General features: G+C 34.5%; 2 protein-coding genes across 5 annotated transcripts in view; both read left to right on the top strand.

Annotated features, from left to right (window-relative positions):
* Window positions 1-1,361: 1,361 nt before the first annotated feature.
* On the top strand, window positions 1,362-3,007 carry LOC140435634 (uncharacterized). Its single transcript, XM_072524365.1, has 2 exons — window positions 1,362-1,699; window positions 1,759-3,007. The coding sequence occupies exons 1-2, from the start codon at window positions 1,398-1,400 to the stop codon at window positions 2,636-2,638; spliced, it is 1,182 nt and encodes a 393-aa protein (XP_072380466.1). The 5' UTR covers window positions 1,362-1,397; the 3' UTR covers window positions 2,639-3,007.
* Window positions 3,008-4,738: 1,731 nt separating this feature from the next.
* The window catches only part of LOC140436892 (facilitated trehalose transporter Tret1-like), a 142,989-nt gene continuing 122,076 nt past the window's right edge, over window positions 4,739-25,651 (top strand). For 2 of the 4 annotated variants that reach the window (XM_072526052.1, XM_072526053.1), the window contains exon 1: window positions 4,739-4,866. In XM_072526052.1, coding sequence (XP_072382153.1) covers window positions 4,859-4,866 — 8 coding nt within the window. In that variant the 5' untranslated portion in view covers window positions 4,739-4,858. Of the gene's footprint in view, window positions 4,867-19,242; window positions 19,466-25,651 lie in introns of those variants that run through there. The other 2 variants (XM_072526055.1, XM_072526054.1) reach the window with 2 other exon arrangements.

Below are 25,651 nucleotides of genomic sequence, written 5' to 3'. Positions count from 1 at the left end.
AACTTTTAAAAGAAATAGGCTTCCGCTGGAAAAAGAATCCCAGAAAGTCTATTTTATTAGAAAGAAGCGATATTGTCATATGGAGAAGACATTTTCTAAGAACCATAAAGGAAATGAGAAACCAAAAAAGAAAAATATTTTATCTTGATGAAACATGGATCAACGAGGGTCATACACCAAATAAATTTTGGCAGGATGAAACTGTTACAAGTCAAAGGCACGCTTTTGTAAATAACTTATCTACTGGTTTAAACCCACCATCAGGAAAGGGACGCAGGCTGATGATAGTACACATTGGCAGTTCAGACGGTTTTGTTGAAGGTGGTTTATTTACTTTTGAATCAACTCGTACCGGTGACTACCATGAAGACATGAACGCTGATGTCTTTCAAGAATGGTTCGAACAAATGATAGTTCTTCTTCCTAAGAACTGTGTAATAGTAATGGATAATGCAAGTTATCACTCCAGACTTATAGAAGGACTGCCCACAACCAAGTGGTTAAAAAAAGACTTGCAGAATTGGCTGAGTTCAAAAAATATTACGTACCATCCCGGATCTATAAGAAAGGAACTTTATTTGTTGTGTGCCCTTCATAAAGAAAAATTTAAAAAATACGAAATTGATGAAATTGCCAAAAATCGTGGAATGACAGTACTTAGATCTCCACCATATCATTGTGAATTAAACCCGATTGAACTGGTATGGGCACAGATAAAGAGTGAAGTTTCAAGAAAAAATACCACTTTTAAAATTCATGATGTTAAACAGTTGTTTTTGGAGGCCGTAAATAATGTAAAACCTGAAAACTGGGAAAAGGCAGTAAATCACACTATTAAAGAAGAGGAAAAAATGTGGAAGCTGGACAATATTACTGATAAAATGATCGAGCCAGTTATTATAAATCTTGGTTCTGAAAGTTCATCTTCTGAATCTGATTTGGATTTGTAACAAGTAGCTGTAAGTTTTATATTAATATTTTTATTCATCTATTTAACATACCTTAGACGGTTTTAAAAACTCTTTTTCTCTTTTGTAATTTTTAAAAATTAAAAAAAAATGTGAATTTTTTAAAACCCTTTTTAATGTAGGCCAGTCAGTTCTAATATAGTGTGTGATAAAAGAGGTCACTTTTGTTTACATACACACAACACTTTATAACACTGAAATAATTCATTTATTTTTTACAATTATTCAAAGTAATTTTTCAATTAATCTTGAGCACGCCCATGGAGTGGTCGGAGCTACCAGTTAAAATTATGCTAATTACTCTCTCATTCATAAAAATAAACTATAGTTCAAGAGGTTTTTTTAGGTATGTATTATATGAGTAGTGGCAATTTATGATTAGTAAGTAAAAATAATTTTCAAAAACTTTTAGGTGCCCTCAAGAACAGAATGCAGACCGGAATTCATGCAGAACATTTGATGAGTGACGATGATGGAAAATATTATAATGCATGGGTGAAGATTATGGGCAACCAACCAAAAAGGCTTTTATGTACGTGGCACGTCGTGAGAAATTGGAATATTCAAGGGAAAAAGAAAATAATGGATCCAATTTTGAAGAAACAGATGAAAACTGAGATGAAAAGAATTATTAATGAAACAGATGAAGATAGATTTATGGAGTTGTGTAATAAATATATAATCAAATTGCAAGAGGCAAATGAGATAGATTTTTTTAATTATCTGGCACGGTAAATAAATATATGAAATCATACATTTTAAGTCATCCTTAAGTATATTTTTTTTGTAGGTATTACTTTCAGAATGAAGAGAAAATCAAAATGTGGGCCCACTGTTATAGAAGAAATTCAGGAATCAACACCAATATGGCGATCGAATCATTCAACAACTTATTAAAAACGAACCATCTAAGAAGAAATGCAGCAGTGAGAATTGAAAAATTATTGGACACAATCGAAGATTTAGTAGATATCAAAATGTGGAAGAGGATTATAGACATTGAAAGACCAAATGCGAACAATTATCAAGACAGGGTTATATCAAAAGCACACAAATTGGCAGAAACGATGAAAAACAAAGTGAAGGTTAAGAGAAATGTGAAGGTATATGGTCAATTTCAGGTAAAGTCATTTAGAGATCCTAATAAATTATATAATGTAAATATAAGGCAAGTATGTGAAAACGAATGTAAGACATTGTATTGTAGAGTATGTAAAATTTGTATTCATCGCTACCAGTGTGAGTGTGCTGAATATGTGGTGAGAAATACCTTGTGTAAGCATGTGCACTTGGTGAGAATGCATGAGGAGCGTGAGGGAACTAACTCTGTTTTAGATGATGCTGCAAGGTGTTTGGCAGAAACTTCAATTATCAAATCAAATCATCAGGAGGAAATTAATGAGTTTGTCAGAGGGAAGGTAGAACAGACAAATGTGATCCAGGAAAACACCAAGCGATGTCTTCAAAAAGAAAATGTCAAAAATGTCGTAGACAGCTTAGATAACTTAGATAATGAAATTTATACAGAAGCACATGACGATATTATGAGAATTGCTCAAAAAGCAAAGCGTAAGATGAAGGGAAAATATCAGGAAACCACTAAGGATATTACAAAGAAGCGAAAAATGGAAAAGCAGGAATATTTTCCTTCCAACAAAAAAAGAAACTGATTAAAAATTAAATTTGAACCATTCTTGTAGCTCACATGTATTTTGTGTTTTTGTATTTGTATTGAACTTTTATCATAGTTTTATAGGCTTATTTACAAGAGAGTTAGTTAATTTAACATTATTATATGTTTACTTGATAAATAATATATGTAATAAAATTTCATAAAAATATATGTATGCTTAGTTTAGGCCTGAATTTTAAAGTAGTGTTAAATAATGTGTTTGTAGACTTTTATATTAGAATTTTATTTTTAAATCGGGATGTACTGGGCCCTAGGCGAGGTTTAGAGGGGTTTTCCTTCGCCATTACACCAATAACGACCCCCCCTCCTTTGATTTCCCAGATTTTTAATAAAGAATAAAGACATTTTAAACATAGCTATTTAGTGTTTTATCTGGTTTGCAATAGTTTTTTCCAGTAAACATCTGCTTCATTTTGTTGACAATGATAATTTTTCATAGCACTCAATTCACAAGATATCTTTTTATTATCCTACATTTTTGGTGAAATCTAACAGAATTTAGTGTAAAGTTATAAAAAATGAAAATGGATAAACGTCAATTTGGATTTATGCAAGGCAGGTCTACAACAGCAATTTTTGTTATAAGACAGCTAAGAGATAGACTTGCATAGTATTATTAATCTTGAGAAAGCACATGACGAAGTTATCAGAAACCTACTGTGGTAGAGATTAAGTAGGAAAGGAGTGCCGGCTGAATATGTGAGTGATTTATGAGCAAGTAACAACTATAATAGTGTTAAAGCAACTATTATAGTGTTAGAACGATTGCAGGTGAAACTGCCAAATTTTGTGTGAAAATAAATATGACGTGCTCTAACTAATTTAAAGAAAATTGTGTTCGATTATGACATCAAAAATTTGTCTATATAAAAGATAGGTCATGAACTAGAAACTTTGGATTGAAAGATTGTGGAAGCATGCATGATGTGATATTTCGAGTAACTGGCATACGAATTACTGTGTGTTGCAGTAACCTGAAGAGATCGTGCCCTTCAAAGTCAGAAGAATGTTATTTTCTTCTTAAGGGGTTTATGCAGAGCTGGAGGTTTACATAGATTCCACCATCCTGGACCTACATATAGAGTTGCTGATTGGGACGCTCGGATCGATCAGTGGAGCAGTGTAACGAGAAAGTTAATTTCGACGTACCCCATATAACGGTTGAATGTCTTAGAATGATAACGCGTTGACCAGATACTTCGAAACGAGGATCTGCAGAATATACGACGCGACCAGCAAGACGTTCATAATAGCGACGATAGAAATGGACTATTCTAGAAAATTCTGGAACCCTGTATATGTATATATAAAAGTAGCGCTTATATTAGTTAAGTTAGTTGATAAGATATTATCAAACTGTAAGTTTATAAATAAATATATACATACATACATACATTAGAACCGCTTTAATGAACCGTTTTAATGTTAAACACGTTACAATATAGTATATAAAAAGTCCGTGTCAGACGTTCAAATTTAATAGTTTGAGCAAACTGACGGTAATGACAGTTTGTTCATATTTTAAAAATTTACAAATTATAGGAATGTTGTTACTAGAGTTACCAGTTTTAATAATGTTAAAATATTATTGTATAATATATAAAAAGTTCGTATCATACGGAATATACACTTCCATTATTCATAATTATTCTTTTTATTTCAATTATAGAAGTCGGTCATGAGTGCTAGGAATTTTTATGTTGTATGTTTCCGACATACTCTGCCAAAATATTTTCAAGCTCAGTGAATCGACTATTATTGTTTCTTTGTTAAATTCTTAAATAGTTCTATATTCATTTTTTATGTCGTTTATCTGTCCACGGTGCATTGTCGCCAAGTTTTGTTGGTACGAAATAATGACCTGAGTTAGAATTAACCAAGCGATACATTCGTAATAAAAATAAAATATACATAACCTTAAATAATTTTAAAAATCATCTTAAATAAAAATTGTTTTATTAACAAAATAAAGCTATACCTTTTAAATGTACCTCGTATAAAATACGCGTTTGTCTTATAACAAAAAAGTGAAAGAATGGAATCAAGTGCTGTTTTATTATTTTGTAACTTTATCATCATTCACGATGAAAGTAAAGGAGAGAGTGCTCTGTGGCCGAACAAGAAATTTATTAGATAATAAAAACGTAACTATAACGTTAAAATATTTAAGTAGCTTGTTTCAAAATTGGATGTTAGCATGACAGGGTAAGTAAGTTTATATATTAAAAATTTAATTGTATAAAATATTTCTGTTTTAAAACTGATTTAAAGGTATCTTAAATAAAAATTATAACAAATATCGAATAACAATTTGTGAGTGTATTAGTAGTTAACATTTTAGCGGGTCTATTTACATTATTTTGTGACGTTGAAATCAATATAGCTTAACCATCTATGAATTTCATTAACAATGGATCCCTTGTTTATGTAATTTCACACACCTGGAACAATAACACCCCGTTAAGCTGAATATTATAGTCAACAAGCCCATGGGAGATTATTATTGGGTCATTTGACCCACCATCAATCACATATAAAATAATACTACAATATGTAATAACAACTTTAGAAACTATGCCGTCAATTTTTATTGGTACACATGAGTCACAGGTAAGACAAACTTACCCTCAAGGAGGTAAGTTTTTTTTGGCCAAACATTTTTGTGCGGCATTTATAACTTAGGTAGGCAGTACAAAAATAATGACCTGCGACCTAATGCCGCACAAAAATATTGGTACCAGGTGCAGGGAAAGTTTTTTATTTTCGGAAAGCTTTTTCACCATTTTCAGTAATTTGACATAGTACGGTAATTATACACAAGTTTCGAATCGGTATATAGATTAATTTTTTTCCAACGCCGTACATTTTCTGGGACAGGGGTGAAAAATCAAAGGTGCAACCATAATTTGTGTACCGATAAGAATTAGCGACATAGTTTCTAAAGTTGTTATTACATATTGTAGTATCGATTCATGCTGGGTCAAATGTCCCATTAAAAATGTTCCATCTTCTACTTCGCGTGCAATATCAGAATTATCCAACGTCGGCGATCACCATTTCGAAGGCTTCTCAATCTTCTGCAATATGGAATAATTGTCCTGCATTTGATATTTGTGTCCATTAACGAATGGTGTTAAACCAAGAAACTTGTTTTCTTCCTACACCTCTACGGCTCTCTATTTTGCCTTTAAGGATCAGTTGTAATATTTTATATCGACTTCCCCTTACTATATGTCCCAGATATGACATTTTTCGATGTTTAACAGTCTTTATCAGTTCACTATCTTTGTTGACGCTCCTTAGTACTTCTTCATTAGTTTTGCTTGCTATCCAAGGTATCTTTAGCATTCGTCTATGAACCCACATTTCCAATGCTTTAATTTTATTTATGATCGATACTTTTAGCGTCCACACTTCTGCACTATACAAAAGTACTGACCAAACATAGCACTTAACCATTATTTGTCTTAGTTCTAAACTGAGATGATTATTGCAAAGAAATGACTTCATTTTCATAAAAGTAGTTTTAGTCATTGCTATTCTACGTTTTATTTCTATGTCTGGATCTAGTTGGTCCGTTATCAAAGTTCCCAAATATGTCATTTTGTGAACTTTCTCAACTTGGACTACGTTTAATTGAAGCTTTGCATCGAGATGTGGGTCACGACTAAACACTAAAAATTTGGGTTTGTTTGAGTTTATTTTAATGCCCATTTCCTCTACTACCTGGTGAATACGATCAAGCCGAATTTGGAGACCTTTAATATTATCTAACAGAATTACTGTATCGTCTGCATATCTAATCACGTTAAGTAGTTCCCCGTTGATTTTTATTCCATATGGTTGTCTCTCAACAGCCTTTTTAAATAACTGGTCCAAGTAAACATTAAACAATGTTGGCGACAAAATGAAACCTTGTCTGACTCCTCGTTGTATGGAGATTTCATCGGTGTAGTTATCTCCAATTTTTACAATAGCAGTTTGATTCCAGTGCAAATTTTTAATGACACGCATATCCTTGTCATCTATTCCGATATTTTTCAGTATTTGCATTAATTTTACATGCTGTACTTTATCGAATGCCTTTTCGAAGTCCACGAAACATGCAAATACATCTTTTCTTTGGTCACGGCATTTTTGTAATAGGATGTTAAGCTCAAAAAGTGCCTCCCTGGTTCTCATAGCATTTCTAAAATTAAATTGGGTATCTTCGAGATCTTCTTCGCATATGCGTCTTATTCTGTTGTGAAGTATTCTTAGGAAAATTTAAAGAGTGTGGCTCATTGGGCTAATTAATTGATATTCTGAGCATTTTCTCGCATTGTGTTTTTTAGGTATTGCGACAAAGATGGATTTGAGCCAATCTGTGGGATTCACTCCGGTGTTATATATTGAATTAAAAAGTCTTACTAGTACTTTTATGTTATCATCCTCTATTAGTTTCAGCAACTCACTTGGTGTATCATCTGGACCACAAGGTTTTCTAATTTTAGCATTATTTGTAGCGTGTTCTACCTCGCATTTCATAATTTCTGGGCCGTCAGTACAATTTTGGTAGAATTCGGTAATATTATTCCTGTCATCTTCAAATAACTCTGATATATACAGCTGCTATTCTTTTCTTATTTCGTGCTCATTTACAATAATTTTGTTATTATTGTCAACGAGTACAGTGGGAACTCGTTTTTTAAATATGTTACTCATTTCTTTTAGTTTTTTGTGCATATTAAATAAGTCGTGTTTAGATATTACATCCTCCATTTCGTCGCACCCTTCTTTCATCCGTTTTGCTTTGGCTAATTTGATCTCCTTTTTTATTCTTCTCTGCAGGTGTCTATATTCTATTTCATTAGATTTATCAGTCGACGTTGTTCCATTAATTTCAAGATGTCGTCTGTCATCCATTTATTTTTCTTAATTAAGTATTTTCTATAATCATTGTTTGTGGAGATTTCATTAACTTAGTTTGTAAATTCCCTCCATAGTTCTTCTGGATCTTCTGTTATGTTTTATGTTTATATCGTCAAAGTTAAGTACATTGGTTTTTGGTATTTGTCGCTGAATCCGTTTTAATCTTAGTTTAATATCTGCTACAAGTGGTTGATGATCAGATCCAATATCTGCCCCAGGAAATGTAGTGACGTTTTTGACGGCATTTCGGAAACGCTCATTTACAAGTATATAGTCTATTTGATTTCTTAAGGACTCAGGGTTATTGCCATCATCAAATGGGGCTTTCCAAGTGTATAGTCGTTACTTGGGTACTTTATACCAGGTATTTGCAATAATCATATCGTTTTATTTACAAAATTCGTACAATCTCTGCCCTCGATCGTTAGGTTGTCCTAGAGCATAAGGACCTACAGTCTGACCTCGTCGACCTTCCCCAATTTTTGCATTGAAGTCGCCTATAATATATAAAATTTCGTGTTTATTAAGTTTCTGTAAGATGTGTTGGATCTGATCATACAACTTCTTGACTTCATCGTCATATTTTCTATCTGCAGTCGGGGCATAGATTTGAAGTATGTTAGTTTTAAATGGTTGAGTATTTATTTGGAGTAATATTATTCTATCCGAGACTGGTACGAAATTGGTCACATATTTACTCCATTATTATACCTACACCATTTTTGTGATGCGGATCTTCTGTGCTGTTACCGGAATAATTTAATACACTTCCGTCCTTTTTAAATGATCCTGAGTCTGGCCATCTCATTTCGCTGATTCCCAGTCTATTTTCATTCTTTTCATTTCTTGAATTGCGTTGTCAAGTTTCCCAGCCGCAAATAGACTTCTAACATTCCATGTGCACACTCTAAAATTAGATTTCTTTATTTTTAGGAGTTCTTCACGAGGTTTTCGCATATTTACGACCTGAGAGACCTCGTGGTATAAATATGTTTCTCCTCTCCTGCCGAATCCTGGCCTCCACTTTCCATGATTAGTAACGGTTTGCAATTGCAGTGTCAATTCTATGGTGATTTTCCTGGGGGTGCTCTATATGCCGTTAATGCAGTGGTTCCCCTTTGCCTTCTGCATTTTTATGCCGTTGACCATTATTTGTTGATTCATCTGCCTTCGGGGCGATTTCTCAACCCCAGGACAAAAGAATGCCCTACCACTCACCAACCCGCCCTAAGCCGTTAGTCAGTAAGTGGGGGATTGCTTATACCGACAATAACTCGGACGTCAGAGCCTCATTTGTTTTCTAGCAGTATTCACCGGATGACCATAATCAAGATCATTACGCGGGCAATTGACGTTGACATTTGGATAGGAGAGGCTATACGTTGCGCATTACTATCCCTTGTAATCCCAAAAAATGTCCCATGGGCTTGTAATTTAGATTCTCTCATATAGAAAGATGGTAGTAACTTAACTTTATAGAGCTTTTGAGAGAATTGCTTTTAATGTTTATTATTTTAAAAGTCAATAAAACTGTTTATAAGTATGACAAAATTATGTCTAAACTTTTTAGTTAACTTTTTTTATAGTTAAGATGTATTTATTTGTAGAATTAATAATTGGATGTTTTTAAAAATAAAACATATTTCACAACTCAAATTAGTCGTAATCACAGCTAATGTCACCATCAGACATTTCTTTAAAATTGACAATATTTTAAACTTCTTGGGCTATGAGCCAAACATGCAGCTTGGTCTACTTAGTGTGTTGTAATCTCTTTATTTTAGCTTTTATTCTCGTGTTTCATGGTTTTTAAAATGTAAGATACATTTTTCGTCACGTGCATTATCCGCTATGAGCGTTGGCTATCATCACGGCGATTTTAACTTCATTTGTCACAAATCGGAACAATTAAACTACTGTGATACTATACCACTGGCAGAAGTTGTGAAGCTACGAAAATCTTTTTCTTTTAGGTATACATTTGATATATATCTTCCCTTAAACTATTAGCTGAAGTAATCGGTATATTATGTCTCATTAAATGATCGTGAAAGATAGTTAAACTTACTCTTTATAAATAAATATCGAACAAACATTTGTACTTGGTCTATTTACACTATTTTGTGACGTCAAAATCAATATAGCTAATTGAAAGGATTATTGTAAAATAGTATAATTACCTTCATAGTGCCTTTGAGAAAATTGCTTTTAATGTTTATTATTTTAAAAGTCAATAAAGTTTACTATTTTTATTGTTAAAATATATTTATCTGTATTACAATCAATAGCTGAGTTTTGTAAGAAAAACATTAAAAATATGTAACCTTAAATAAGTCATAAGTCAGGGGCTAATGTCACTACCAGGCATTTTGTTTAAATCAACAATATTTTCAATTTCATGAACTACAATATTACCAGGCTCTATGTGTATTATAATCTTTATATTTTAATTTTTATTCTCGCGTTTCATGATATTTATTGTGGTGACGAACGTTGGCTATCATCACGACGATTTTAACTTTATTTCCATATTTTTTAATAATTGAATTAGTGTTATTTACATACCATTGTCATAAATTGTGAAGCTATAAATATCTTCTTGATCCGGGTGCGCGTTTGCTATCTATCATCCTCGAAATTCTTAGCTGTAGTAAACGGTATTTTCCATGCCGTATTAGATGACCGTGAATCATACTCAAGCTTCCTCTTTTTGTAGTGAGTAATGTTTCCCTTTCCTTTGCTATCTGGCGTATACTTGCATGTTTGTGATATGTTCAGTAGGTATAGTATTATGTGAATGCGTCGATACACCCACATTTCAAGTGCCTCCTACGTCTTTATTAATATTTCCGTTAATGTCTACGTCTCTGTCCCTTACAGAAAAACAGAAAAATATATAGCACATGGATCTTATTTTTAGCAAAATAGATATGTTATTATATTGTGTGAATAGATTTTTGTTAAATATTCCCCTGGGTTTTACAATTTTAAAGCTTATTTTGATTGCTTGGTTAGATGAATCCCCATATTAAATTAACAAATTATTAATAATTATCATCTGTCTAGCCGTGTTCAGCCTTTTTACTATTTTGTAAAATGGCAACCGTTACAATGCTTGTGCTTGCCTAGGTGCGTATTGAAAAAGACAGTGTGTACAAGATACTCAGAATGAATGCATGTAACCTAGTTTTGCATTGATTAAAATTTTTAATTAAACTACAGTCCAACTATTGTTTCTATTTTAATTTTAAACCATTAAACCAGCGAAACAGTACTTGTATGAAAGATATAGAAATGAAATAGCACTGGGAAAACAAGCCACGAAAGCTCTCCATGAAATGATATGGAACGACACTCTAACCAAAAAAGGGAAATATATAATAAGGGAAAGAGGAAATATAGAACAGAAAGGAAGTAAAATGCTCAATTACGAAAAGTTGACAAACAGAGCCCTGCAGTGGTACGGGCATGTACAAATGCCAGAGCACAGGTGGACGAAAAGAATATTGGACTGGGACCCGCCCAGAAGAAGACGGAGAGGAAGACCTTCTACAACATGGAAAACATACATAGGAAATTATATCATAGATATAGACCTTAGGGAAGGGGATTGGAAAAATAAAGTGCCGTGGAGGACCAAAAAGGCAAACTTATAATGGGAAAATGCCGAAGACAAAGAAGAACCAGCGAAAAGTACACAAATCTTTTTGCTCATACGAAGCGAATTTTTACAAGTTTTGCAAGAAAAATCGCGATTATTCAAGTATACAATCGCCGGTACAAGAATTCAATTGGCACCATAATCCAGTAAGCCATATTCCAGTCGACCAGTAAAACGAGAAAGACAATCACGCAGCAGAGGCGATAAGTACAAGTCAGAACTACTATATATAACAAGGTCAGACTCATTCATATTTTCTTGTAAACCGGTCATTATTGATGATTCCATTTGGTTATTTGACAATTTTCTATTTTATTCTATTATTCTTTCATAAATCTAGTTAAATATTACTTTCGATTTGTAATATCTGCATAAAGTTATTTGTTTTTGATACCAATATTTGTTTTTTTGTACCAATCGTGGTACTATTAAACAGAAACTAACCTTGCTAGAAAGATTTATTAATAAAATAAAAGAAAGCGTCGATGTTAATATAACAGATATTCAAGTTAGGTATGATAATAATATAAATTTATTAAGCGATTTTAATATAGTTCAAACAGAACTTGAAAAAGAAAGTGTTTTTTGAAGGTCAGCTAAAGTAGAAGCGAGAGTTAGAATGCAGTGCAGGTAAGATAAGCAATGTATTTCTTAGTGGGCGCTCATAACGTGGCGCCGCCCCTCGCTCCGACCATAGGATCGTACCTATTATCGATCGATAGGTAAAATAAATGCATTATTTCAAATGCGAACGTTCACTGTCAATGCTATGCTTTAGGCGAAGATACGATGCGATGGTCTCCGTTATGAACGTACCCTTACGGGAGAATGGCCGACCACGTTGCCAGTTTGTTCTGAGCGGCGCATCAGGACCGGATTTAAGAATCATAGCACTGGAATATACGAGCACACAACAGTTTATTACGGTTGTATAAAAGACTATCACTATTGTTTCAACTAAAGCATGATTAAATAATCGATGTATAAATAAGAGAACTAAATATGAAGAAAAATACTATAAAAAAAGTAAAATATATCAAAAACTAAAATAGCTTTCAATATAAACACATTTTTTTGGAAATAAAGATCATTATAAAGTCATTAGAAGAAGCGAATCAGTTTTAATCCCCGTTGTGCACGCAAAGCAAACATTTCTCTTTGTCGATTTGAGTACTGGCCATTAAACCTAAATCATCGAGCCGTTGCCAAGATATGTCGTGAAGTTCAAACAGGCTCTGGATCTAAGTGTGCTAGTAAAACGTGTGGTGTTAAATGTATTGAATTATCATCTGAACTTAGAAAATGGTGACAGCTTGACTATTACTGTGAAAGAAGTTTCGAAAGCATGCGCTGTGTGTTCGCAGAATTTATGACATGGCCGCAAAGAGGCCCATGGGCCTCTTTGCGGATGAACCGAAACCGGTACAAAAAAAGAAAGAAAAACAGTTTCCAGTCCAATTCACGTAAAAATACTTACGATGAGTGAGTGAAATCTTGAATAAGGAAAATTGTTCATGATTTTCTTTGGAAAACATATCACCAACCGTCGACAGCACAATGAACAGAGTAAAGGATGATGAAGACCTACCAGCGCTTTCAAAAATCATATTTCGTAGGCTACTAAATGACATGGGTTTTGAATATGGTAAAAAAGATCGAGATTCGATAATGATGGAAAGAAAAGATATCATATCCTGGAGATACAAGCAACTTAGACAAATAGAAACATTGAGGAAGTAGCATAATATAAACATTGTTTATACCGATGAGTCTTAGATTAACGGCAGTGCTTCAATCAAAAAGGAATGAAGGGACACAACGATCAAGAATCCACGAGATGCCTTCATAAAAGGGCACTCTACTGGAGTAAAAGCTCCAACCCAAAGAAGTCCTCGATTTGTTCTTCTTCATGCTGGAAGAGAAACTGGTTTTGTGGAATGGGCTGAATTAACTTTCTTGGCCAAGAAGGAAACTGCTGATTACCACCACAAAATGGACGGAGATTTATATGACGAATGGTTTGAGAAGACGTTAATTCCAAACTTGCCGAAAGACAAAGAAAACGTTGTCGTGTTAGATAACGCGTCATACCACTCCCGCTAATTTGATTTCCCAAAAAATTGTGAAACAAAAGACAAATCAAGGATTGGCTAATCAAAAAGAACATTTTCTTCCAGGAAGATTACTTAAAATCGACGTTGTTAAAAGCCACAAACTTTTTCACATGACTCCACACTATCTCAATCGGATTCTCAAGGCGGCAGTCTCAAAATCTAAACGCCATATTTTTCCGCAATTGTTTCAATTTTGTACTTGTCGTACTCGTCAAAAACGGTAGAACGATTGATAAAAGAAACTTACCAACGTGTATCTAAGAACAGTGGCATAATTATGTGAACCACGTCAAGAAAGTAGAAGCAAAAATGTTAGCGGTGAACAATTTGCAGTAAAATATTGAACCGAGTTACGATCCTGTATTCTACTAGATATGCACTTTTGATGGCGACGCAGTTGGAACTTATAAATATCTGTTTTGGTAATAGGAAAGACACTTCTGTTTTTATTCTCAAATAGTTTGTATAATTTTTTTTTTTTTTTTATTTAATTTAACGTGCTTGTGACAGCTTCGGCCATTAGCACGAGGCACCGTGGATACAATTATAAAGGTACAATTACATATTATATACTATAGTTATATACTATTTAATAAGTTTTCTAGCTTCAGGAACTGGATAGCTGTGATGACTTGGCTCTGGTTTGATAATATATCTTTGATGTCGCCTTCCATGCCCAGTTCTTGGCGTCGTTTATTGTAGTGAGGGCAGTCCACAAGGATGTGTAGAACGCTTAGTGGAGATTGGCAATAGTGACAGATTGGCTTAGGTGCAGAATTCATTAGGTGACCATGTGTACATCTGGTGTGACCAATACGCAATCTTCTAGCAACAACCATCTCATTTCTAGTTATACCAGGGATAACGAACCGCTCAATCGTCTGATCTATTTGGTGTAAAAATGTAGTGGATTGGTTCCAATGATTCTGCCAGTAATTTCGTATGAGTTTCTTTATACTAGTTTTTAGGTCACTGGCAATTTGTATATTACGTGGTGTACAATTGGATACAGCAGCTTCTTTGGCAAAGCGATCGGCGTTGTCGTTACCCATAATCCCGATGTGGGAGGGAATCCATATGATAGTGATATGGATGTCGTGGATGATAAGATTTTGGTAAATATCATGGATTTTTTCTACAAGAGGGTGATTAGTAAATAGATTATTGATGGACTGGATAGAGGCAAGGGAGTCTGTACAGATGGCAATATGTTGATTGGGTGCTGTACAGAGTTTGAAGGCTTGGTAAATAGCATACAGTTCACCAGTGTGAACGCTGCATGTGGCAGGTATTTGACATGAACTAACGACTGTTTCCGTAGTGGTAACCGCACAACCAACCCCCGTTTCGCTCTTTGATGCGTCAGTGTAGAGTACCCGATCGAATTTCTTAAAATTAAGAATTTCTAGTAAGGATTTCCTAATCAAATCCTGGTTGGTTTTTGCCTTACTAAACTTTGTAAGTGACACATTAAATTTCGGTAAAGTTTTGGTCCAAGGAGAGTTCTGCGGGATCGGGAGAGGGTTAGTTAGGGATAAATTTATATGTGGTATTAAAGTTGGAAGTAAGAGGGCGATAGTGTGTATGCGTGGAGCAGGAGGGTGAGTACTAGTATAGTTGGGTAATGTCAGCAGTGTGTGTACTGGATTAGAAAGGTTAGCTGAAGTAGAGGCAGCGTAAGAAAGGAGGAGATATTGGCGCCTAAGCCAAAGAGGAGGTTCGTTGGCTTCGCGGTAGAGGCTCTCAGCTGGACTGCTACGAAAAGCTCCTAAACAGAGGCGGATAGCAGTATTATGCACAGAATTAAGGGTTTGTAAAGATGTTTTGGATGCTGACATGTATATAAAGCTGCCGTAATCGAGTTTAGAGCGAATGAGAGACCTATATACTTTTAATAGTGTACATTCGTTAGCGCCCCATTGGTAGTGGGAAAGTGTTTTGATAATATTTAAACGTTTTAGGCACTCTGCTCTAGTTTCCTGAATATGTAGTTTCCAAGAAAGTCGGGAGTCGAATATTAGTCCTAGAATTTTGCGGTGATCAACGACTGGGAGAGGGTGGTTATTCACTAAGATTTTAGGGGCAGTGGAGAGTGTTTTTCTGGTAAATTTAATGAGTTGTGATTTTGTAGATGAGAGGGACAGGCCGATGGCAGTCAATCTATTTTGTAATAAGTCCACAGATGTTTGGAGAAGTTTGCAAGTAGTAGTGGTCGCAACACCATGGCAATAAATTACAAGGTCATCAGCATATGAAGTAAATTTGACTGGGGAGGGAAGACTGTGGCATATATGGTTAATTGATAAAATAAACAATGTGGGGCTTAATACAGAGCCCTGAGGGACTCCGTCTTGTTGGATGTGTGGTGATGATATACAACCATTTACAGAGACTCTGAAAGATCTAGAGCTAAGGAAGTGCTTGATGAATTTAAAAATATTACCATTAAGGCCATATAATAATAGTTTATCGAGAATAACCTGTCTAGGTATTTTATCGAAGGCAGCTTCAATATCAAAAATGCAGGCAATCACTTCTTGACTGTTATTAATAGCTCCGGCGATGTGGGTATGAAGGAGGACGAGGTTATCGCTTGTGGAACGATGTCGGCGAAAACCGGATTGTTCTTTAGGTAAAATTTGGTGTTTGTCAATAAACCATAAAAGACGTCTGTTTATCATCTTTTCCATTAATTTGCACATGGTGCAAGTGAGAGAAATCGGTCTATAGGACTGAGGAAAGATTGGTGTTTGGCCATGTTTTAGGACAGGTATAATTACGGATGTGTTCCATTGAGTAGGAAATATTTGAGAAGACCAGATAGAGTTATATATGTCTAACAGGAAAGTGAGGCAGCGGTTGGGTAGGTTTTTAAGAAAAATATAAGGGATATCATCAGGGCCGGCAGAAGTATTTTTGCATGAGGATAAAGCAGATGTAAGTTCAGAAAGTGAGAAAGGAGAATTAATATTGTCGATATCTTGTAAGTGCTGTGAAGTGAGGTTGTAGGAGAGCGGTTCTTGTGTAGAGGATGAGATTAGGGGTTTGAGTTTGTTGTGAAATTGTTCCTCAAATGTATTAGCCAGGGTATTGCAAATAATTTGGCTGTTGCTAGAAGAAGTGCTGTTAGAGATTAAATGGGTAATTTTGGTGTTAGTTTTTTGTCCCTGAACTTGTCGGATTTTTTTCCACATTTGGGAGGGATTTGTGTTATCATTCAAAGACGATACATAGTTATGCCAGGATGTTTTCTTGCTCTGTTTGACAACGTATTTGGCTTTGGCTTTCAGCTTTTTATACTTAATTAGATTTTCAGGACTTTTATGTTTGCGGTATTGATTGAGCGCAGTCTTTGATTGTCGAATTGCGAGTTCACATTGAGAGTTCCACCAAGGAACAACTTTATGTCGGGAGCTAATTGTAGTTTTGCCAATATGAGTTAATGCTGCTTTAATTATGGCATCTGAGAATAGTTTTATGGAATCATCGATATTATTAGAGTTAGGTAATTTACATATTAGGGATTCCGATTTTTTGGAGAACTCTGGCCAATTAGCCTTGTTGAAGCGCCAATAACTTCTCACTGAAACTTGGTCATAGGTGTTGTCACGTATAATTATAGGGAAATGGTTGCTGTCGTGAAGGTCGTCCGCTGTTTGCCAGGATAATTTGGGGGCCGATTTGGGATCACATATGCTTAGATCGATGGCAGAAAAAGCACCTGAAGCAATGTTAAAGTGAGTGTGTGATCCCGTATTAAGGATACATGAACTAGTGCAATCAAGAATATTTTCAACAACTTTACCACGTCCGAATGTACGCGAGGAGCCCCACATAGTGTTGTGGGCGTTGAAGTCTCCTACAATTATATAGGGTTGGGGGAGTTGGTATACTAAATCAAGAAGTTCTTCTTCCTTTAGAATGTAGTCAGGAGGGATGTATATAGAGCATATTGTAAGTTTGTTAGGGCAGTAAGTAGTGATGGCGACGGCTTCGAGATTGGTAGTCAGAGGAAGAAGAGTGGAGTAATAGTCTTTAGAAGCAAATATAGATGCACCTCCACTAGCTCTGGAGCAGACAGATCTGATGTAATGATACCCTTCAAAATCTTTGAGTGTATGGAGATTAGTTGACGTGAAGTTAGTTTCCTGTAAGCAAATGAAGGTGGGGTGGTGGAGAGATATCAGTAGCTGCAGACGTTCTAAGCGCGGATAATATCCGTCGCAATTCCATTGAATTATAGTGAATATAAAGTTATAAATTAAGGCAGGTCGGTTTTGTCTAAGGATGGGTCACTGTCATTAGAGCTAACAGATGCAAGACTAACAGTGTCAATAACATCATTTAGATTCATCGTAGCCTTAATTTTTTTTTGTAGGCGAGTTATACGATTTTTAAGTGATCTATCAGAGATATTATGGTATATTTGTTTAAGGTCATCAAGAAGGGCGTTAATGTTCGTAGTAAATTGGTATGCTTCAGCTAAGGGGTCATGGCAGTCGAAAGAATTTTCCAAGAAAGCAATTAGTTGTAGCGAGTTAATTGAAAAGGATGATGGGTTTGCTGCTATAAGATTTTCTATGATTAAGCGGGCAGACGGGCTGATAGTGGCTGATGGTTTTGTATCTTTGGTTTTCGATTTTTTTTTAGGGGCTGATTTGGGGGCCCGGAAGGAGGTGTCATCGAGAGAATGTGGATCTATTGGAGTGTGAGTAGTAGGATCTGAAATGGCAATTACAGGGGGAGAATCGAGGCTTGAGTCAGTTGAATGGGCTCTTTTCAGGAGGGCGATAGTAGGAGGTGTAGGTTGAGGTTGATCTAAAGGTAGAGGTGTGATGTTGGATACATTGTCGGAGGCAGAATTTGGGTCAGAAGTGTGAGAGATGCCGGAAGGCGCGGTGGGGCTATTGTTGGTGGATTCATTAGGTACTTGGGCGAAACGGGGGTGGGTAGTGGTATCCGGTGGGTTTTGGCAGGTTTCAGCCGTATGTCCGGCTTTTTGGCAAAGGAAACATTCTAGTTTATCTGATGTAACGAAGATTCGGAAGGAAGTGTTTTCAAAATGTATTAATACGGAGGTTTGTATTTCGAAATTGTCTTTATCTGGTATTACGTAGATAGACCGTCGAAAACTTAATATATGGGAATAATCTTCATCGGGTGAGCCTGTACGAATTTGAGATACAGGTGAGGCTAGTTGCAGACCAAGTTCGTTTTTTAATGCCTGCTCGATAAGTTGATTTGGAATCGATGGACATACATTAGATATTAACAATCTTTTAGTTGGGGAAATGAGTCTGCGGATGTGGACAATTTCATTTTTAACGGAAACGGTGGGATTGTTTTTAAGAAGAATATCGACGTCAGAAATAGAAGCAAGAAAGATGCAAATGCGTTGGTTAGATATGCGGGAAGCGTGGGTAATACGCTTTGGTGTTACGATTTCACCGATCGCCTTAATGTAATCGAAGAGAGCTGTATCCGGAAGAGCATTTAATACTATTGCTTGCTTTCTGCTAGGATATGATGTGGTCGCCGGTGTAGGTTTTGTTGTTTTTGATGTGGTAACAGCTGCGTAGCTTGGAGCGGTGGGTTGAAGAAGCATTTTTAAATATTCTGGATGCCAAAATATTTAATGAAAATCAGGCGCAATGCCTGGCCTATTTATTGTGTTTGTATCAATTATAAAGTTTACATACCAAGTTGTTTCACAAAAAACTTTTCACTTTCAATAATTACTTGATAACAAAACACATTAACTGACAAGTTTTTTTTTTATAAGAAATACTATTTGAAGAAGCCGAGGTGTTGACTCGTTGGCTTTTCGAATAGGAATGAAAGTTTGTATAATTATTATTGTTAGGTTTCCGCATATTTTATATTTTAAAAATAAAGTTGTTTGTGAACGAAAGTTATAATTGGTGCAGTCAGTAGGATACGTGCGGATCAAAAAGACATTTTCACATCGAGTGTTAAAGACTTTTTCGGTTTTGGTTTGTCTACATCAAAATACGTATCTGCAACGAATATACATCCTTCAGTAGTACTCTACGAGAAACAGCAACGTTTCTGAAACAACAGAAGTCAGAAAAAAGAACGAGGTGCTCCAGATTAAACTGTAAGTGCCAAAAGTTCCTTTTTGCCTTTCCTTTCTTTTATTTAGTGAGGAGAGATAGATTTTTTTTAATTTTCAATTATATTATTGCGAATCCAGTAATTTATTTCACAATTTTTTTTTTATTTATTGCTATTTAATTATTTTATGAGTGCTTTTAAAGTTTTTTTAAACCAATCTGATAAACTTGCTCTAAATATTATTGACAGTGAAAATATAATTTTTTTCTGAAAATATGACTACCTCAAACTCAAGTATCAACTGGGATTTACTTAAATCTAAAATTAGAAATATTAGACCCTATGATGGTGTTTCTAATACATTAAATAAATGTATTACAAGATGTACTCAATTACTTGAAACATATGCTACATATAACGATACAGCTTTAAATTAACATATTTTAGAATGTATTCAAGAAAAATAAATTGGAAAAGCCGAAGCTTTAGTAGGAAATCGGATGGAACTGTCATCCTGGGATAATATAAAAAGGGCATTAGAACAATGTTTCGCGGACAAACGTGATGCAGAACTCCTGGAACATCAAGAAGAAGCAGAACTAATCTGACTTGACGGAGTCAAACCCGGAAAACAACTGAAACCACACACACACACACACACACACACACACACACACACACACACTCACACACACACTCACACACACATATATACACACACACACACACACACACACACATATATATATATATATATATATATATATATATATATATATATATATATATATATATATATATGCTCTAAACTAACAGCTGATTTGGTAGATGAAAAAGGGGGTTGAAGATTAATTGGGTATACAGCTGATTGAAAGCCAAGTGTACTCTGTTCAACAGTTCATTATATTTCGCCAATTTTCATTGGCATCATCAGATGAGAGCTACAATTATTCAAAACATACATAATTATAAAATAAACATTATTATTATTAAATTGTATTTTATCATGTTTTGAATAATTGTAGCTCTCATCTGATGATGCCAATGAAAATTGGCGAAATATAATGAACTGTTGAACAGAGTACACTTGGCTTTCAATCAGCTGTATAACCAATCAACCTCAACCCCCTTATATATATATATATATATATATATATATATATATATATATATATATATATATATATATATATATATGTATATATATATATATATAGATATATATATATATACATATATAGATATATGTATATATATATATATATATATATATATATATATATATATATATATATATATCTACGGCATAAAGTGAACTCCGCCCATGTTAAAATTCAGGTTTCAAAAGAGCTCCGTGGTCAAGTGGACACCGATATACGGAGATCACTTGACTATTCCATAATATTGACTCTGTCGATTCGTTAACATGTATAGTTTCATAATTGTTAAAAATTTTGTGGAGCTCATAAGTAGCCCTGTATCATGAATGTATATCGCTTAGTTCACGTGTATATATTATAGGGGTCGTTCAGATCTTTTTCAGTGTATATTGGAACCATAAGTATATCGGTCTAAGGTCTAAGTCTAAGGTCTAAGGTCTAAGTTTGGCAACTAGGTGATTAAGCCGTATATTTCCAGCGTATGTTCTAAACGGTTCATAGGGACTCCTTATTTTTGTTATTATTCATACGCATTACAGTATGTAATAGATATGTATACTATCAAATACCTGGTTTTCGTAGGTACGTGCTTTTCTAAAAATAGCTTTATGGATACAAAAGGATTTCATTACCAAATTGGATGTATTTTTTCATATGCGGAAATTTCCTAATGTATTTTGTTAACTTCAGTATGTCTTTATACGTTTCATTTAAGAATCCGATTAATAAGAACTTCTTTTATTTTATCCATTGTTTTACGATATCTTGTATACAGTTTCTTTATTATTTTATTTCTGGTTTTGTCTGTGTACTATATATAATTCTAGATAGTTTATCTTAAAATAAATATTTAAGGGCTAAGATAGATATTTTTGTGTAAAAATTGGTAGTATATATGGCCTACTTTGCCCAGCAAATTTCAGTTTTGTTTAAATATTTCTTTTCTTAGCACATATAAATACATACAAAAATTATTTTGAGAACTAGCGAGATGTTAACAGAGAATGTACTTATCATTTTTTATCACAATCTTTAACACAGCCGAGAAAAAAAATTAAAGGCAAGGTGGGCAAAGTTGCCCCGGAAAAGTTCAACATTGCCCACCTATTTTAAATTCACTGTAGGGCAAAATTGGAACGTAATAGGACTACTATGCCCGCGGCATACGTTTTGATTTGACTACTTTGCCCACCATACACTTTTGAATTTTATTTTTTAATAAAACTAGAAAAAAAAACTCTATTTTTCAGAACTTTTTATTAAAAAAATACAAGAAAAATTATTATATTTTTATTAAAAAAACACAAGACAAATTATAACTGAAAACAACTTAAATTTTCTTTAAAAGAAAAATATCCTCTTCTACTTTGGAAAGGTTTCTTTAATATTTTTCTAATGTCTTCAAAATTGACGTCCGATATGTTTGGATAAACAAAACCATTTATATTTTTTCTTAAAAATTTTACGGTGTAGTACATATTGTCTTCGTTTATTATTTCTACTATGATCCCGATGAAATGTTTAACGGTTTTTTTTTTGTAAGAAATTGGACCACCACAAAAGTACCAATTTTTAGATTATTGCCATCTACTTCGATATTTTCATCAGACTCGATATTTTCAACCATTTCATCCTGCTCTTCTTCATGAAATTCATCTGCCTTCTCAACATTATCATCGTCACTGTTATTCATCTCCATCTCCATTCCTTCTGCTAAATTTTCGTCGGCATTCGTCTCTATCTCTATTTCTTCTTCTGAATCCGCGATCCCACTTCCCTCCTGATTCTGATCAAATTCTTCAAATTGAACTGATTGACCGGGTTCAGTATTAAGCAACTTTTTCTTTCCTTTTTTAATGGTATCTCCTTTCTTTTTTTGTTGTAAAAAATTTATTAATGCGTTATCAATTTCAGAGCTTACTCTTTTCGCAAATCTCTCATTTGGCATCTTTTTTAGCACTTCATGTGGGTCAAAGGGACAAATTCCAGTGGCACGAAATGAACTTTGAAGATTTTTTTTAAAGTTTGGTTCAATCGCGTCTATTAGTTTTGTTAGCAATTGAGGAAAGATGGTTTTTTCAACTGAGTTTAAGTTAGGCTGACTAGTTTTTAAATCAGTAAGGATCTTTTTCCAGGCTCTTTTTAAAGGCCGAAAAAATCCAACATCAAGTGGTTGTGTAAGCCCTATAGAATTAGGTGGCAGAAATACAAATCTTATATTTGCCCTTTGACAAGCCCTTATTATCTCAATATTGAGATGTGAGGACAAGTTGTCCCCAATCAAAACCTTGGTGCTGTTATCCTGTTTTGACCACGGTAAAGCAACTTTAAAAAACCAGTCTTGGAAAGTTGATGCATCAAACCATCCAGATTTTGTTCTATTATACAATGTACGAGGAGGGCCACCCGTTATCCATCTATCATATAATCTTTCAGCTCTATAAACAACATAAAGTGGTAGGCGTTCTCCTGTTGCGGTAGCTGCGAACATTAGTGACACTGCGCTTTTAGTGGCATTCATGTATCTTTCCGAATATTTTGTCCCACGTCGAAATACACATTTTTGGGTACCAGGGTCATCTGACAGATTTGTCTCGTCATAATTCAGGATATTTTGAGGTTCGATGTTTTCAAGTGTTATTTTTAAATTATTAAAATATTCTTCTATGATTTCTTCAGTATTGGCTGCCCTGGAGCGTAAAATGTGCTTATGTCGTGACAAAAAAGCCTTGACCCAGTTACAACTAGGAAGGCTGTTATTAGAGAAATAAACAACTCGAGTTCCTCTGGCATCTAAATATTGTTTGACAAGCATTCTAATCTCTAGGCTTGTTAAAGGAGCGCCATATTCTGCACTTGATATAACAACATCCACTAAATGACGTTCTCCTATTTTAGTGAGTGTAAGGGGATGGCCAATGGAGGAAACATGCGTTTGTTTAATTTTGTTGAGAATAGTTCGGCGTGGCACCTTAAAACGTTCCTCTGCCTAACGAGAACTTAAACCTACTCTCACTGCTTCCACGGCTCGTTCAAGCACGGCGTCAGAGTAGTTTACATACTGCCTTGCTCCCAATTTTTTTCTGCTTTTTCTTGGCATTTTGATTTTTTCCTTGAAAAAAAAAATAATTAGATAAATACTGACATTCTGTTTTACGTAATAATTAATACTTTATGGCGTTAAACTTAAAAGCATACTTTAGTTTCCTTTTAAATGACTATAAACCATTTTATATAGAAAAATTAAAAAAAATATTAATGACAAATGGCAGGACAACATTGCCCACTTGTATTTTGTTTTATAAAGAAAAAATATGTAATCCCTGATAAACGTTCCATCACAAAATCAGTTAAGGAAATACTAAATAAGACGTACAAACAAAAATTAAGTCAATATTCCTATTACTGTATACTCAGCAGTGCTTAGCTTTTAACCTAAAAAAACTACAAAAACGTGTTCAAATTTCTTACCTTACTACCAGCGTTACACTTCAGTCTCGCAGTTTAGTTCACACTGTCTTGATTTCTACATGTTTCTTAGTGCGCGCGTAAATGTCTGTGGTACTTCGCTATGTTGCCAAGTATTTTTTTTTACAAATTTTATAACCTTTACAGTGGGCAAAGTTGAACCCACTGGGCAAAGTAGGCCATGTTTAGGTAGTAATGCGCAAAAAAGTGAAGAATGCTTAATTTATCTAACAAGAATATACCACTTCACCAATAATACATACTTCTGAATGTTTTATCTTTTATTTAGGGGTAATATGTAATCAATATAAGTGGAGTTAGTGTCAAATTTGCAATCATTTTTAAAAGCAATAGCTTACTGACTGTACTTTATATGTTCAGTTCAAATAATTAAACCTTGTCATTTCAGAAAAGAGCGATTTGAAGGGCAAAGTCATCTAAGTAGGTGGCATGAATCTTGTACCACCCCACATTCACACAGGTTAACCGGTGTTTGCAGGCAAGAGCCGCCCTGAAAGATTTTAGGAAGATAGCTACCATAAGGAAATTCCTCTCGAGGGTTCAGATGGCGAGGAGCAGCTTATTCTTTTGCGGATGTTGCGAATCTAGACTTGGTTTCTTTCGTTCTCTAGCTACTTATCTTTGGATATTGGGTGGATTGATAGCTACGATATTCTAGAGCTTATGTATGGATGTGAGTCTTAATATCCGCTGAATTTGGCTGACTAACTTATAGCAAAATCTACGTATTAAGTATGTGTTGGTGTCATCCATACTGGCAAGTTATATTCGGAAGCAAAAGCGTAGAGTGCAAGCGTCTACGTATACGTCTACGTTTTAAGGGTTGAAGGATGTGCTTCCCATTTTTAGCTGAAAAGTTTGCGAAGAATATTATTTTTCTGGTTGTAGTTTGCCATTTAGTTTTAAACAAAGTTCTGTGAATGACAAGGTGTGATACAAATTATCTTCAAGGTATTTATAGCAAGTCCAGAGTTTAAGAATTTCATGACACTATTGGATGTTCAGATGTGTGAAAGTGTCTCTGTTAGGGACATTGAAGGAGCACACCTGACTCTTTCCGTGGTTTGGCTTAAAATTGATTCATAGTTTATTTTTATTCTACTTTGATAAAATAAAGGCAGATATCGAGCACAGTTTTATTAATTAAATCTTGCCCAAGTACTTTAGCTCCCTAGAGCATCTTCAGGGGCATCTAAAATAAGCCAAGAAACGTTTTTTTAAATGAAGAAATTGATTAACCTTGATAAAAACTCGAAGTTAATGGATGATAAATGTTTTTTGTGATTAACGTTTTAGACTTACTTTGTCAATTTTGAGCTATCCAACAATAATTGCAGAATGTCATAAACACAAAATTAAACATAAAGTTAAACATAACACTACACTAGATAAGGAAAAACAGTTTAAAATTATTTTAAAAAGTCGGAGCTATTCTGGTCGGCAACAGGAGAGAGAATGGCTCCCGGTACTAACGGAAATGTTAAGGTGACATGTGACATATAACAGCTTGGATGGGCAGTCACAATCATGTAGATCTGATCTAGGCATTTCAAAATTCTATGTAACTACGCATTCACCAA

This window comes from Diabrotica undecimpunctata, chromosome 3 (genome assembly GCF_040954645.1).
Source record: "Diabrotica undecimpunctata isolate CICGRU chromosome 3, icDiaUnde3, whole genome shotgun sequence".
Taxonomy (NCBI): Eukaryota; Metazoa; Arthropoda; class Insecta; order Coleoptera; family Chrysomelidae; genus Diabrotica; species Diabrotica undecimpunctata.
The sequence above is the reverse complement of the archived record's forward strand: the minus strand, read 5'-3'. Positions and strand labels throughout refer to the sequence as shown.

Coding starts and splice junctions, on each gene's coding strand:
- LOC140435634 (XM_072524365.1), top strand. CDS start 1,398: ATGCAGACCGGAATTCATGCAGAACATTTGATGAGTGACGATGATGGA. Junction 1,700..1,758: donor TTTTTTAATTATCTGGCACG/GTAAATAAATAT, acceptor TTTTTTTTGTAG/GTATTACTTTCAGAATGAAG.